Raw genomic sequence first — 15309 nt, forward strand, 5'->3', positions numbered from 1 at the left:
TTTTATTTAACTACATTATTGTTTTTTTCATTTTCATTCTGTTTTTAATCAACTCTGATTAGTTCACATCGGCTCAACCCATCCCCAGCCCAAGTAACTTGTCTTGACACTGAGAATGCCATGGGGGAAAGAGGAGGGGTAGAATTTTTCTTCCAGGCCTTAGAGCAGGAGTGGACCCATATTGTAGGCACTACTCCATCTTACTGGCTGGAGTAGGCACCACAGCCTCAGTGCCTTCCCTGTGTTGGGAAGAAAGCCCCGAGGACATGCACAATAGCATATCCCCCTTCCCCTCTTTCTAAAGCTGCTGCATACAGCTTTTCCAGAGCCCTCAGGAGCTCTGCTAAGGTATACATACGTGCACATGGTCCCAGCACCCTGTTCATACACCCTGCCCTGCTACTTCAGCGAGGTGGGTTCTACTATATTAAGTAGTCTCCATGTCCATTTTATGACCAAAATGCACATTTCCTGATATGGCCTGGATTCATTTTTAATATTGCTGATGCTAGGGTATTTGCATGAAATGCTCCAAGGCATTAGAATTCCCTGCTATTTGAAGATAGTAAAATGTGTTTTAAAAGTAAAATTTATTTTCTGTTACAGTGGGACTTCATTAGTGTGAGGAGCACGCTTTCACTTCTGGATGTATTCTGTGAAATGCACTAAATACGTATGATATGGAATGGTACTTTGTTATTTCAGGCTAGATTTGGTCCAAGGCACTAGCATTGTTATTGCTATGGCTGATTAACTGATAATCTACTGTACCAGAGCTACCTTTGTACTTATGTACTTGGGAAGGTGTACGCAGAGAACTACTACAGGAGAGAAATTCATTATCTTCTCAGGATCCTCTAGCTTAATGTACAAAGATGTAAACCATGCTGAATCAGCTCACAGTGATCAAAAGTCACTGAGTCAGATCCTCAACTGGTGTAAATTGCTGCAACTCTATTGACCTCAGTAGAGCTATGCTGATTTATACAAGCTGAGGATCTAGCCCAGTGAGTACTTACCACATAGCAGCATCAAAGTGACAACTCGTATGAGTAGGTTGGACCATTTTCTTGAAGTATCAGCTGTATGCAGAATTATATGCAGATTAAGATGTCCAATCTCTGTTTTTATATTCTTGAATGGCTTCAACTTGAACTCCTTAGAGCTTAGAACTCCTGTCTGTCTGTCTCTTTCTCTGCCTCCCCCCCAGCATGAGTCTGCTTTCGAGATACTTAAGTGGGAAGGTCCTCTCTTTGCATCTCCCACTGCAAATATTTAATAGGGTGGGTTTTTTGGTCACTCTTCCTCTTTGCAGTTTCCTTTGGCACTTTATACCTTTTCATGTGTCTTATCTAGATTTGTATATGATGTAGAGACCATCCCAAATAACCCTACAATGATGGTGGTAATGTTACTTGTAGGCATACAGAAACGATTCCTCAAAGGGTACAGGATACATCACACAATACTGATGTCAGAAATGTCACACTGTAACACAAATGAAGTAATTATGCTTTCTAGTAATGTGACTTCTGGTGTGAATATTGCATCTTGAATATTGTACTCAGTGCTGTTGTAAAATGAGTTGACCATCTAAACCTTGGGATATGTACAGCACATAGTGAGTAAGGGCTTGATTCAAAGCCTACTGAAGTAACTGGGAGGTATCTTTCCATTAATTTCAATGGACTTTGGATCAGGCCCTAAATATCACTGCCAGATTCCAGTGGTAGTCTGTCCATATCTCTTATGTATTTCTTCTCATGAAACCCACTTGCTTCTCTGAATTAAAGCAGTTACCAGAAAACAATTTTCCTCCTCCGCACACAGGTAGCTAGTTTAAAAGTAATGATAAACTTACTGAAGGAGTGAGTTTGAGTTCAGATCTCTCTCTGTCTCCTTGTTCAAAGAACTCGCTGGTTACCAATTCAGCTGCCTAAAATATAATCACACTAAAGATTAAGGTTCATGTTAGCTATTTGTAAGAATCACAGATTTATTGCTTATAGCCCCTAATTATAAATTCCTTGGTAGTCTCATTCATGTGTTTACAGTAAGGCAATGTTTAACTACGTTGTTGAGGTTAGGTCTCAGGCATGGGACACTGCAGGTATATTCATATCTATATCTCTGTAGTCATGTTCCAAAAACACATTCTGATTTCCTTTTTGATGCCTGTCAATGATCAGTCAAACTGGAACAGCATGTAATTTATGCATCTGAGAATAGAATAGATGGTTATAAATTTTATATGCCCACGTGGAACTATCTTTGTAGAAAGACTTTGTGAAGTGTACATGAGCACTCTGGGTGCTGGCACGACTGCCTCTGAAAACTCTTGAGTGGTTAGAGAAACAAAGCTCATCGGTAAATTCTGGGTTAGCTAAACTTAATGTGAAACCCTAAGACTTTCTTCACCCAGTTTTGTTTTTCTGTACTATACATATCCTATGCCACTCTAATTACTGTAGCATCTAAATATGAACACAGATTAAAATTGTCATTTGATTAAATGTAAGAATGGTGGCATTGACTTTTGGAACGGTATTATACTCTTTTTGCCAGACTCCATGAAGCTGCCTTCATTTCTGACAATGGTATGCGTTACTTGGAAGAATGCAGTATTCAAAACAAGATTATTTTTGAAAACACTGGAAGCCTAAAGAAACCAGTAAAGCCCAGACAGCAAGTGACTTTAGTATAAACAGCAGCTTTAACTAAATGCACTTGCTGTCATGCACAGCCAAAAATATGTAGCTATTGAGATAAAGGTATGTTTCTAAATAACAAAAAGCGTAGAAACTCAGGCTGACCTTCTGTTCTTAACTCCTCCTGTTGCGCTACTTACTTTTTTTTCTGAGGTACACTGATAAGAAACCATTTCATATGCAATACCAAGGCACAAAAGGGTGAACTAAGGATAGAATTTGCACCTCAGAATAACTCTAAATTTCCTGGTCTAACATTGAAATGCAAGATTGCTTATGCAGTCACTTGTACAGGCTATCAACAATCATCAGATCTTAAATTTGCTACAACTTAAAAATGAGTCACAATTGAAAGCATGTGAACTGAAATTATAAAATGATTTAAAATCTTCAGCTAAGTTAAGAATAATTACCTGCAGAATCTTATTGCACAGTTTGGAATGACTTTTTCTATATGGAGCCCCATCGTGTCAATAAAATCATGGATTTATACACCGTGCATAGGCTGTTAAATTATTCCAAACTGCAATTAAGGGCTTTCCAAGTATCTTCTATATGAATAATCAATATGTACTTGTCTCCTTTCCTCCTGCTCTCTTCAATATTCTATCTCTGTCTCCTTTTGTATGTCTTGTCCCTCTCCTAATCTTTTGGAGTGTTTGTCCTTTGCACTTATTCTGTAAATCCCTTCCACTTATGTATTTTTGTCCACCTCTCTCCCTTCTCAGGACGACTCCTCCTCCAGGTGAGGTTTAGGGTCAACAGATTTCCCCATTCTGTGGCCTCATTAGTGTGTGTATTTACTTTTATCTTGAAAAACTCAACCAGATGATGCCTTTAATGCTCCTAGACTGGATTTTTAATACAAAATATGTTAGGTCACAAGGGAAGGTTCAGCTGCAGCATTTGGAAGTCATAAGAAAAAATAGTTGGTTTTACATTTCAGTGGATGACCCTGGATTTCAGTATTGATCTCCCATAGCCCAAAACTCATTCAAGAAGCGCTAAGCAGATCCTGACTCTTGATACCATAGGAAATAGAAAAGCTAATTTGAAACTGAGGAATGCCACAAGCTGCAGCCATAGCTGAGGTGGGATTGAAGAGTCTTGGGACCTGAAACTTTTGTCCTGCAGTGGGAGAAACTTCCACTGATTTCCATGAGTTACTTGTAAACTGCATCGGGGAATAGAAGCTCTGGAAGGAGATGGATACCAAAATGCTTTTTAAAATATGAGAAAAACATTAAAATTATTCACCAGATATTCCCATATGTTAAACACAGTATGAGCAGAATTCAAAATACCAAATAGCTGTGCAACTTTGCTGTTAAAAAAACCCCCAAAACTTATTCAATAATTATACTAACACTCTAGACCATGAACGACATCTGTGCTGATTAAACCCTTATCACACACAGGATGGATGTTTTGCAATTGAGGTAATGCATCAATAGTACCTCATCACCTTCCAACCAGAGACCCTCTTTGTCCATCCCCAAGAAAACTGGCTTCTTTCCATTTTGCTTCCTCTCACCTAGCCTCTATCTTCCAGTCCACTGTCTTTTAACTTGTGGGGATCACTAGTCCCATCAAACTCAGTCATGCCACTTACCCACTTTACATTGTCAGTGGCCCATCTCCTAGATGCCTTCTGCTGCTGGATATTCCTCCCAAGCTTCATCTCCCAACATGTACTGCCTTCTACCTACATTTTATTCACTGAGGTACGGTTGGGAACTGATGATAGGGGAGATGCCTCATGCCAGTGATTGAGGCTGGGGGTGGGGGGCAAGGAAAATTTCTGGCAGTGGTGAATGGATGGCTATGGTCAGGGCTCTTGGATGAGGCCAGTCTTTGACCTAGCCAGCCTTCCAGCTACAGGACTTTCTCATCCTATAGTGACTTGTCCCACCAAACCCTAAATGTCAATGAGTGCCCAGGTATTCTATACATTTCTCAGGACCACACTCAGCACTACAGTTTTTTTTTCTGAGTAAGGAATGCTGAATAGGGCTTTAAAACTGCATCTTGTAATGTTAAGCCGCGGCTGAGATAAAGAAATCTGCTAACTAGACTAAAAAATGCATATCCTATATCCATTAGGACATGTGCGTCAATTGGCAGTCCCTGTTGGTGTTCCATATTTAGGACAAATTCTGCTATTGTCAATTGGTTATAGAATTTTGTACGTTGTAAAAGGTAACTTGGGTTTACCTAAAGGAAAAAATGTTTGCAATGTGGAGGGTGGCGTGGTGTGTTGTTGTTTGTTTGTTTTTTTTTAAAGGGTCCATTTTTTGTATGGAGTTAAAAGGTTAATAGATGAGAGGATATAAAATAAGATCTCTTTGGGTACCTAAATATTGCTCAGCAGCAACAAGCAAAGGAAAAGATTGTGCAATAAGCCCTGCCTTGCAGAAACCCTTTGCTCCATTTTTTTTTAAACTGCATTAATACTGCTGTAAATTGACTGCTGTTTTGCTCCCTTGTAAGTCAGGGCCCTGGGAATATTGTCCTACTAATATCGCCTCTTCCCAGCCCTGCTATTAATCATGACTTGCCTGTCTTGAAATCTCCCACGGTTTGGTCACAGCTCCGAGGTCACAGGCTGTCATTAGCATTGATCTGAAAAACAAAAATGAACAATACAGACTGAATAAACCTTTGTTGTATTTCTAAACAAATCTGCCCTGAATGCATAAATAAAAAGTCAGAATTAGCACCGTTTTCCTCTGGAAGAAACAGCAGCACTGTTTGAAATTTCAACCATCAACATATTTTTATATCCACATTATACCTACGAAGTCTAACATAATATAGATAATGCATAAGATTGAAAATGTATTGTGTGCTAGAAAAGAAATGTGTGTCACTACAGACAAATCACTAATTTTGTTACTATTTGTACTTCTAACTGGTGATGATTATACTGTATAATGCAGCATGTTCTTTACCAGGATGTAAGTAAGGGAGTTGTTATATAATCATACAGACTGGATTACTCTGTCTACTTATAATTGGTTGCTGTAGCAAGAGAACCTATAATCATGAGAGGCATTCCAGACACTGTTTCAGCAGTTTCTACTGCTCATCTTCTATAAAAAAAATTAAGATTTATAAGGGTTACCCTGCTTCACTGTAGTTTAATATCTGGCTACAACTGTTTGATACACATTAGAAGGAACTATTCAGCTGTAGAAAGCATTTATGTACAGTACATGATGCAGATAAAAGTATAATGCTTACATGAAGAACAGGGACACTGAAAATGAAGCATCTAATATATTGCCCAAATCTAAAATTAGGGATGGGTGAAATGGCCCATACCTCAGTCCTCAAACACCAAAATGGAACAGCTGAAATTTCAGAAAGGTTAAGTCAACACATATGGGTGCAGGTACATGCACAGATGACATCTGTCTCCCTTGTACCCAAGCCGCCTCTGCCCTCCTTCCTCAGTCTTTGCTGAGATCTTGGCTGAGGTGGGCTCTCAGAATGTGGCCAACCTGCTAGGTTGCACTGCTATCCTCAAACCTTTCACCAGTTGGCAACTCTTCGGGGCTAATGGAGTGCATTGCATTTGCAAGTCCCAAACTGAGGAGCAGGCGGGGGAAAGGAAAATTCAGCCAGGGAAAGAGGCATCAAAGAGAGAGGGGAAGAGGGGCCACAAGGTCCAGACTGAAGTGGAAGATCAACCAAAATGTGGAGCGTTATTTTGTTTGAGAACTCTTCAACCCTTTTGCTCTTTTATCAGTGGGCAAAAGAAAAGAAAATATCTGATTGGGTTGGGAGAAGTGAGAAGAAAGATGGGTGAGGGAGGAGCAAGGTAGGATGGACTCATGGCTCCTCCTCTCCTGCTGGCTTTTGGAACTGGGGTTTGATAGAAGTAGATTCAAACAGAAACTGCTCCAGGAGCCCTTGCTCCCCTACCCAGGGCTGTGCTTTATAGTCACCATGTGGCCCCATATTTGGTATTGATTACAAAACACTTAGTTTGCAGTAATATAGAAAGCCTTGTTTTAAAATAACTATCTGTATTCCTGACATTGATCTCCTTAAACAAATTGTGGTTATATCCCAAAGTAATAGGAAAGCAAAGGGATGACTCACTTACCGAAATATTTCTCGATGGCTTTTGACATTCCAATTGTAATTGCCTTTGCTAACAAGTTCAAAAAACTCAGTCCTCCTCCTGCAACAAAACACATAATCAAGAGGAACAAGCAGAAACTTCTGGAGCTGTTGTGATATAAACACAGTTTCTGTGAGGACACAAGATCACTGTACCTCCTGCATTAATGTTAGAAAATGTTAAGTTGACAAGCTATTTAAATGAACCATTTTAATTTTGAAATATGCCTTATAACTGCCTAGCACCATCAGAGGTTTCTGATAATAGATGTACATACATCACTAAATCGCACCTCAATTCTCAGTGTTTTATGGAAGGATGAAATGTTTTGCCTGTAACAGCATATAGCCAATAGGGCCATATGCACATAAAATGTATATTAAATGATGGTGATACTTTGCCTTTCTTCTGAGGATATCAAAGGGCTTCCCAAAGATGGGTAAATATTATTTCCAGCTGAGGCACAGAAAGGTTTAATGACTTGTCCAAGGTCACGTATTGAGTTGGTGGTAGAGTCATGAATAGAAGCAAGAATGACTGACTTTTTCATGCTCTAATCATTAGAGCACCCTGCTTCCTTCCACAAGACAGAGTGGGAAAAATATTGAAAGGAAGACCATCTAAATCAGGGGCTGGCAACCTGCGGCACGCATGCTAAAGGCGGCACACGAGCTGATTTTTAGAGGCACTCTGCTGCCAGCCAGGGCCCCAGCCACTGACCCCACTGCCAGCCTGGGGTTCTGTCCATTCAGGCCGGCAGTGGGATGAGTGGGGCTGGCAGCTGGGACCCCAGACTGGTAGTGCAGGCGGCAGACAGAACCCCAGACTGAAAGCGGGCTGAGTGGCTCAGCGGGCTGCTGGTCTGGGGTTCCATCTGCCGCCCATGCTGCTAGCCAGGGTCCTGGCTGCAGGCACCGCTCAGCCCGCTGCCAGTCTGGGGTTCCATTGGGGGGCCCCTGTAAATGTAAAATATATTACTGGCACCTGAAACCTTAAATTAATGAAGACTTGGCACGCCACTTCTCAAAGGTTGCCGACCCCTGATCTAAATTGATGTTCCATCTTGATCTTATAGTTGCTTGTTAACTTAAGAAGAGATGCTACAGTCTGTCCATCAAAACACAAGTGTAAAGTAAACATGGATCACATCTACACTGCAGTAAAACATCTGCAGCTGGTCTGTGTCAGCTGACTTGGGCTTGTAGCTATAAAATTGTATTGGGCTGGAGTCCCAGAGCCCAATGCAGGACAGCCACAGGTGTTTTATTGCAGTGTAGACACGCTCACTGCGTGATAAACTACCCTGAGGATAAAGGCAGCAACTGTTGGTGCCAGGTCAAGATTTATTCACTGTTAGAAACCTCCAAACAGCTGTCCTCCCTCAGCTAATGGCCCTGTAGTTACTAGTTAACTCGTATGTGGACAGCCCAGGGTTTATGACTACTCCCACCCTCACCTGCATGTGCTAACTTCTCAGTGAAGTTTACCAATATTGCCACCTCTGGTGCAAGAAAGAACATTACTCATTATGTTTACAACTCCCCTGACAGGCATAGGAAAGATAACATCAGTTAAGGATGGAATTTTTGGCCTTAATTTTCAGTGTTTTTGGTTTTGTCTATTGACTTACAGTTTTCCTGTTACGGAAAAATATTTTTTTATGAATTCATGTTCTTACATTTTAAAATTAAAGCACAAGGATCATTCACAGGGGAAAACTGACCCATAGTAAAATGGGTCTGACCATGATAAGGATGGGTTGGAGCCTTCTCACTAACCTACAAATTAGGCTGTAATAAGTCAAGAATTTCAACTGGGTGCACGAGGTGCTACTGTAATGAGGGCCCCGTTGTGCCAGGCGCTGTACAAACATAGAGAGAGTCCTTGCCCCCTGAGAATTTTCTGTCTAAATATCAGAGAGACAGGGCAGCAGGTGAAACAGAAGCACAGACCTTCTCCAAGGTCGCACAGTAGACTAGTGTCAGAGCTAGGAAGATTCCAGAGGTACGTCTACACAGCATTTTGGAGTGAGTCTCAGGCTAGAAGGCTCACACTAGCACGCTAAAAATAGCTGTATAGAAAGCACGGTGAGTTGCAATTCAGGCTCTGAAGCCCACTCCCCTTCATATGCTTCACAGCCCAAGCTCTAGCCCCAGTCGCAACTTCGCAGCCCTTACTATACAGCTACTTTTAGAGTGTTAGTGTGAGCCTTCTAGCTTGAGGCTCACTCCAAAATGCTGTGTAAATGTACCTCTGCTACCCCAACTGTCCTGAGGGCCAGCTCTGTGGCCTAGCGTACAGTGGGCCCTGCTGCCTCTGGATCAACCAAAAGTATAGTTAGATTCCTAGCATGGTGGAGCTCAGTGAGTCTTCTAGGTCAGTATAGCCTGTTAAATGAAGGCCTAGCCCTAGATAGATTGAAATTATAGACATTGACCACTTCATCCACCACTGAAATCCACCCAATTCTGCACTAATTGCACATGCAAATAAATGCATCAGTATGAAAGTGCAATCTGAATATGTGATCATACAATTTTACATTCAATTCAAATTTCATACACTTGGTGCTGCCCACCCTAGAATACATTGCTTACTAGAAATGGATAGAATTTAAAATGGGGCATGTAGGGGTCTAGCAGAAATGCTGCAAGTCCTAGGTAGCATGTATTATGTTGATAAAGTCATCATTATTAAAAGGTCCTTCCGTTATGAATTTTATAATGCAACTAGAATTCTAAGGCACAATGGGTGGTTTTCTAATAACATATGACTGGGATATAAGCTCAATTTATTTCTTAACAAAGAGATGGTTAAGGAGTGAGTTGATTACAATCTATAAGTACTTACAGAGGGAACAAAGTTTTAATAATGGCTCTTCAACCCAGTGGAGATAAAATATGATACAATGGCTGGAAGTTGAAGAAAGACACATTTAGACTGGAAATAAGGCATAAATTTTTAACTGTGAGGGTAATTAACTATCGCAACAACTTATCAAGGGTTACGGTGGATTCTTCATCACTGACAATTTTTGAAAAAACATCCAACAGATTTAAAAAGCCATGCTCTAGGAATTATTTTGGGGCAGTTCTATGACCTGTGTTATACAGGACGTCATACTAGATCAGAATGTTCCTTTCTGGCCTTGGAATCTCTGAATCTATAAGAACAGAATTAAATACAGAAATAATTAAACTCTTTCTGTTAATTGTTATTGCATTGTAATCCAAAGACTTCTCACTAACATATGGTAAATCACAGAATTTTTCTAATGACATTGTATGATTTCCACCCAACTCCCTATTTAATGTGGAGGTTGCTAGCACACTAATGAAGTAGCTGATATGATAACATTATACACTCACTGTGTTACATGAAATATGATATAAAGTAGCTGGATTTTACAAAAGTTGCTAATACAATGCAAAGTCACACAAGCAGAAAACAAAATTAATTATTTCACGTAGATTCATGGCATGATGGCATAACCGTCCCTGTGGGAATAAATACTGCTATGATGAAAATTTTAATGGCCTAAAGTAGCTGGCGCACAGACCTTAAATCAGCCTAATCGTAAACTGGTCATTGGCAGCGAAACATTTGTTGTTAGCACAGCCAGAAGTGGCAGGCTTTTACATTTTTCTATTTAATACACGTTTCCTTGCCAAAGTCTTACCAGAAAAATATCAGTAGAGCAAAACTTGATGATAATGGCCATACTGGGTCTGGCCAAAGGTCCATCTAGCCCAGTAATCCTGTCTTCCAACAATGACCAATGCCAGGTGTCCCAGCGGGAATGAACATAGCAGGTAATCATTGAGTGAACCATTCCCAGTTGCCCATTCCCAGCTTCTGGCAAACAGAGACTAGGGACACCATCCCTGCCCAACCTGGCTAATAGCCATTGATGGACCTATCCTCCACAAATTTATCTAGTTCTTTTTTGAACCCTGTTATAGTCTTGGCCTTCACAACACTATATAAAGATAATTCTTCGATTTCCAGTTATTTGTAGTTCCTAGGCAATGCATATATTATCTGGGCAACAAACTGACAGTTCAGAAGAAAAAGTGACCTCTGATGCCCACCCTGAACATTGTGAGACATCACAAATAAAAAGCAGAGAGATGCATAAAGCAGTAATATAAAATATAGGTGATTCAAGGCATTTTGGTGAGCCACACACTTCTGAGTAACAGAGCTGCTTTAAGCTCCACTGGAACAGATGCAGAAGGAACATACTAAATCCTCACTGAGATTTGAGCATCAGAAAGGCTCAGTCTGTGAAAAGCAGCCATGTGTGAGGAAACACTGCCTTAGTGGGTGCTTAAACATGGACCAGTTTTGTAACTTCTGTAAATAAAGCTACGCAAGTGACATTCAAGAGTTTCCGAAATAAACGTAATGTTCAGTTATTTTGTAATCCACTTGAGGGGCTGAAGAGAAACATTTATTGATGTATTCAACTACCTGAAAGAGGGTTCCAAAGAGGAAGGATCTAGACCGTTCTCAGTGGTACCAGATGACAGAACAAGGAGTAATGGTGTCAAGTTGCAGTGGGGGAGGTTTAGGTTGGATATTTGGAAAAACTTTTTCACTGGGAGGGTGGTGAAGCACTGGAATGGGTTACCTAGAGAGGTGGTGGAATCTCCTTCCTTAGAGGTTTTTAAGGTCAGGTTTGGCAAAGCCCTGGCTGGGATGATTTAGTTGGGGTTTGGTCCTGCTTTGAGCAGGAGGTTGGACTAGATGACCTCCTGAGGTTCCTTCCAACCCTGATATTCTATGATTCTATTCATGCTCAAAGACAAAGCTGGCTTAATATATAATCTACAGTCCAGTGACTCAAGACATCATTTCAGTGAATCTCAGAAATTCTAAGGAAAAGTATAAGGGATGAAATGTTGTTACCTGGCCATTGGGTCACCTGTATCTTTTTTGTACATATATGACACTACTATCATGAGTTGTAAGTATGAGAACTCATAGCTAAATTTTTTTTTTCAGTTCTATTCTCTTGCCTGTTGTGAGACTCATTGCCAGACCAAGTAATCAGACCTAATTCTCACCTAATCTCATTTGTTATTTATACAGTGTCTGAGTATACGTTGCATTAAACAGACAAACAATAACAATTCACACCCTTGAGAAGCTCCTGAAATATGGGCTCAATCCTGTAATCTGTTCTGTTTGGGTACAGCCTTGTATTCTTGCTATGTACAATTGTAAGGGCATGGCTACCCTTGCAGATGTAGAGTGCTTTGAGTTAAACCAGCCTTCGGAGAGCGCAGTAGGGAAAGTGCTGCAGTCTGTCCACACTGACCGCTTCAAGTGCACTGACGTGGCCACATTTGCGGCACTTGCAGCAGCATTGGGCACGGTGCATTATGGGCAGCTATCCCAGCATGCAAGTTACTGCAACTTGCTTTTCAAAAGGGGTGGGGTGGGGTGGAGTGTGACAGGAAGTGTGTTGTGTGTATGTGGAGGGAGAGCATGTCAGCATGCTATCTTGTAAATTCAGACAGCAACAGACCCCCCTCCCTGTCCCGCCTCTCTCTCTCACGCACAGCATTCCACACTAATGGTTGCTTTGTCTCGGAGCGGATAAGCAGCTGGCTGTCAGAAACAGAGCTTTAAAGGGCATATCTGCATTTCTACAGTGATTCAAAAACAATGACAAGAGTGGCCACTTGACTTAAGGGGATTATGGGACATTTCCAGAGGCCAATCAGAGCGTGGTAATGCAACACCTTGTTCACACTGACACCCGGGCGTTGTAGCCAAGCCGCAGCAAACGTTATTCCACTCACCGAGGTGGAGTAACAGGAGCACTTGAACCACAGAGTCAAAGCGCTCTATGTGCCTTGCTAGTGTGGACGGGTAGTGAGCTAGGGCGCCCAGGGCTGCTTTAATGTGCTCTAACTCGCAAGTGTAGCCCAGCCCTAAGTGTATCCTTAAGACTACCTATCTAGATACTTACAGTGCATAGGAGGTCAGAATAGATTATCATAGTGGTCCCCTGTGCAGGACTAGGGCTTAAACAGGAGTTTGCATTCAAAATCTCATCTACCAGTGATAATACAGAAAACACCTTTGAAACTTTTCTAATTTATTTCATGTTTAGTGGAGACTTCAAGACACTTAAGTTAAAAAAAAAAAAGAAAAAAAATATGAAAAAAAATGGGCTAGGATACCAGGGGGATGAAGAGAAGCAGATGGTCTTTTTCCCTTCTCTTTTCATAAATAAAAACTGAAAGTCATTTTTGGGGCTCTGAAATAAATGCATTTCTTTTATTCCCAGCCATAGTGTACTTGAGAGAACTTTGGTAGCTGATTGTTGCCTGACGCTCGCCAATTATTCTTTGAATGACAAAAAGTACAGATTTTTTTCATGCACAAAATTAACTCTGGATACATGAAAAACTACAATATTAAAAATGTCAATTGTTCACTTTAACATGCACTGGTAGGAAGAATAGAACCTCTGGTTTCACTTAGGATTTTAAGTGGTAGGAGAGTTCTGCCTGAGTAAGAACCATAGGACTTTGCCATAAGTGGGTAAATTTGAAACAATACAAGAGTCCACAATAAGCAATATTTTCATTGGCAGGTTGGTAACATGTACTGTACTAGCAAGTATCACAGTTTAAAAAAAACCCAAACCATTTTGCTTTTTTAAAAAAAGGCAGCGTGGTATCCAGAGGATGTTTTCATTAGACTGGGTTCCATATATTACCTGGAGTTCACAGGAGAGACAAGTACATAATAGTCTGGCAATGAGTTTATTAATAGCAATGTTAGTGATTGAGATAATGGAATGGATTGAGACCAATCTTGTACAAGGGAGAATTGTCTGGCTCCTTTACAGCTGAGAGTCCAGTTAAAAAACAACTACCACAATAATCAGGTAGATCTAAAAGAGGAAGCAGATATATAATTTGACCAGAATTACAGAAAGAAAACTTTTCTAGAATAACTTTGAGAGCAATTATGTGAGTGTATGCATGTGAGGGATGGCTATTTTTCTCTCACCCATCGTAGCAACTCTCACTTCAACCTAGGAGGACTGTATCCACTCCTCTCTGGAATCCATCAGTGTTATTTCCAAATGTCACTATCGGTTTGTAAGGAGCTTTCTAATTGTTGGCCAGAAAGGATTGCTCAAGAACAACTGTTTACATTAAGACTTTTAAGGAACAGGAATCTGCTAAAATTGCTTAAATTATCTCAAAGTTTTAGCAGATAATTTAAGCAATTTTATCATCAACATATCTACACATCTAACAAATGCCAGGTCTGATCTTTCACTTGCAGGTAATCTGTCTGTTTGTTCATTAGTTAAAGTCCTATAAACATACAATACCTTGAGCAAGTCCGAAGGGTCTTCCTCCACCTATTCTTTTATTGCTTCACAAACCAAATCCCTGAGTGCTAAGTGAACTTTTTGAACAGCAGTACAGTGGAGATCCAAGAATACTGCAATGCTGATATTTCCCCCCCCCTCCCCCCACAAGCCATGTAAGAGGCAGAAAACTGAGAAATGATGTCAATGCAGCAAGAATGTGCTTGCCCAAAAGAATTAGTTTGCATAATTTGGATTTTAAATGCATATGCAGTCAGAAAGCTTACGCGGTCGTGGTGGTTTTCAAACACACTTAGAGTAAACTGTACAATTAGCATAGAATAGTATGAGTAGTTCTATTAACACATACAGCACAATTGAAGCTGGATTTGTCTTAATATGTGATAGTACTGAGGAAAAAAGAGGTCTGTTTTTATTTGCAGAAATTCAAGTCAAGGCCTTAGTTTTTTGAAAATGTTCTGACTTATTCAGCACATCAATGTAAATAATAAAACCCAGGAATGAATACTCTTGAACCTCAGTTACTGCATGTTGTTTGACATCAGCACAGTTGATATACAAAAGGAAACTTGATCTCACAGTCAGACTCAGATTCACCCTTTCTGGTGTCAGGAGGTGGAAAGGGCTGCTGTGCCCAGATGGGGATTTATCCCCCAAGAGAAGAGCAGCAACTGCCTGCCCTCTCCTGGGTATTCTTGCTGAGAGAGAGAGCCTCACGCTCTTCCAGGAGCTCCCCAGGATCCTGCTGGTGGAGTCTGCTCAGGAACTGTGAAAAAATTTATTATCATCATCATCCCCCCTCAACCAACCTGACCACACCCCCTTACCAGTGAATACCAACAATCTTTGGAGCACTAGCTACTTGTGTTAGGACACTGGGGGAGGGCGAGAGTGGGCATACGGAGCGCTCATTATGGTCCCAAACATCACTGTCCTAAGTCACCGGCAATTTCCATTGTCCTATTATCCATCAAAATCAGGAGCAGTCTGCACAGACAACTTACTAGACTGGAAAGGCCAGAAAGTATGAGGTAGTAGCTGTGAAGGCAGCTTTCTCCTGGTCCGGGCTCACTGTGTATGTTACATTTGCTACAGGAACATCTTGAAGT

The 15309-nt window shown here is 40.9% G+C and overlaps 1 protein-coding gene across 1 annotated transcript in view; it reads right to left on the bottom strand.

The window, feature by feature from the left end:
* The window catches only part of PDE11A (phosphodiesterase 11A), a 216051-nt gene that overhangs the window by 17739 nt on the left and 183003 nt on the right, over positions 1 to 15309 (bottom strand). Inside the window, exons 16-18 of the mRNA XM_084643060.1 lie at positions 6820 to 6897; positions 5263 to 5330; positions 1862 to 1932 (exon numbers count right to left, since the gene is read on the bottom strand). Coding sequence (XP_084499186.1) covers positions 1862 to 1932; positions 5263 to 5330; positions 6820 to 6897 — 217 coding nt within the window. The remainder of the gene's footprint in view (positions 1 to 1861; positions 1933 to 5262; positions 5331 to 6819; positions 6898 to 15309) is intronic.

Source organism: Lepidochelys olivacea (assembly GCF_965140295.1).
Source record: "Lepidochelys olivacea isolate rLepOli2 genome assembly, chromosome: 11".
NCBI lineage: Eukaryota > Metazoa > Chordata > Testudines > Cheloniidae > Lepidochelys > Lepidochelys olivacea.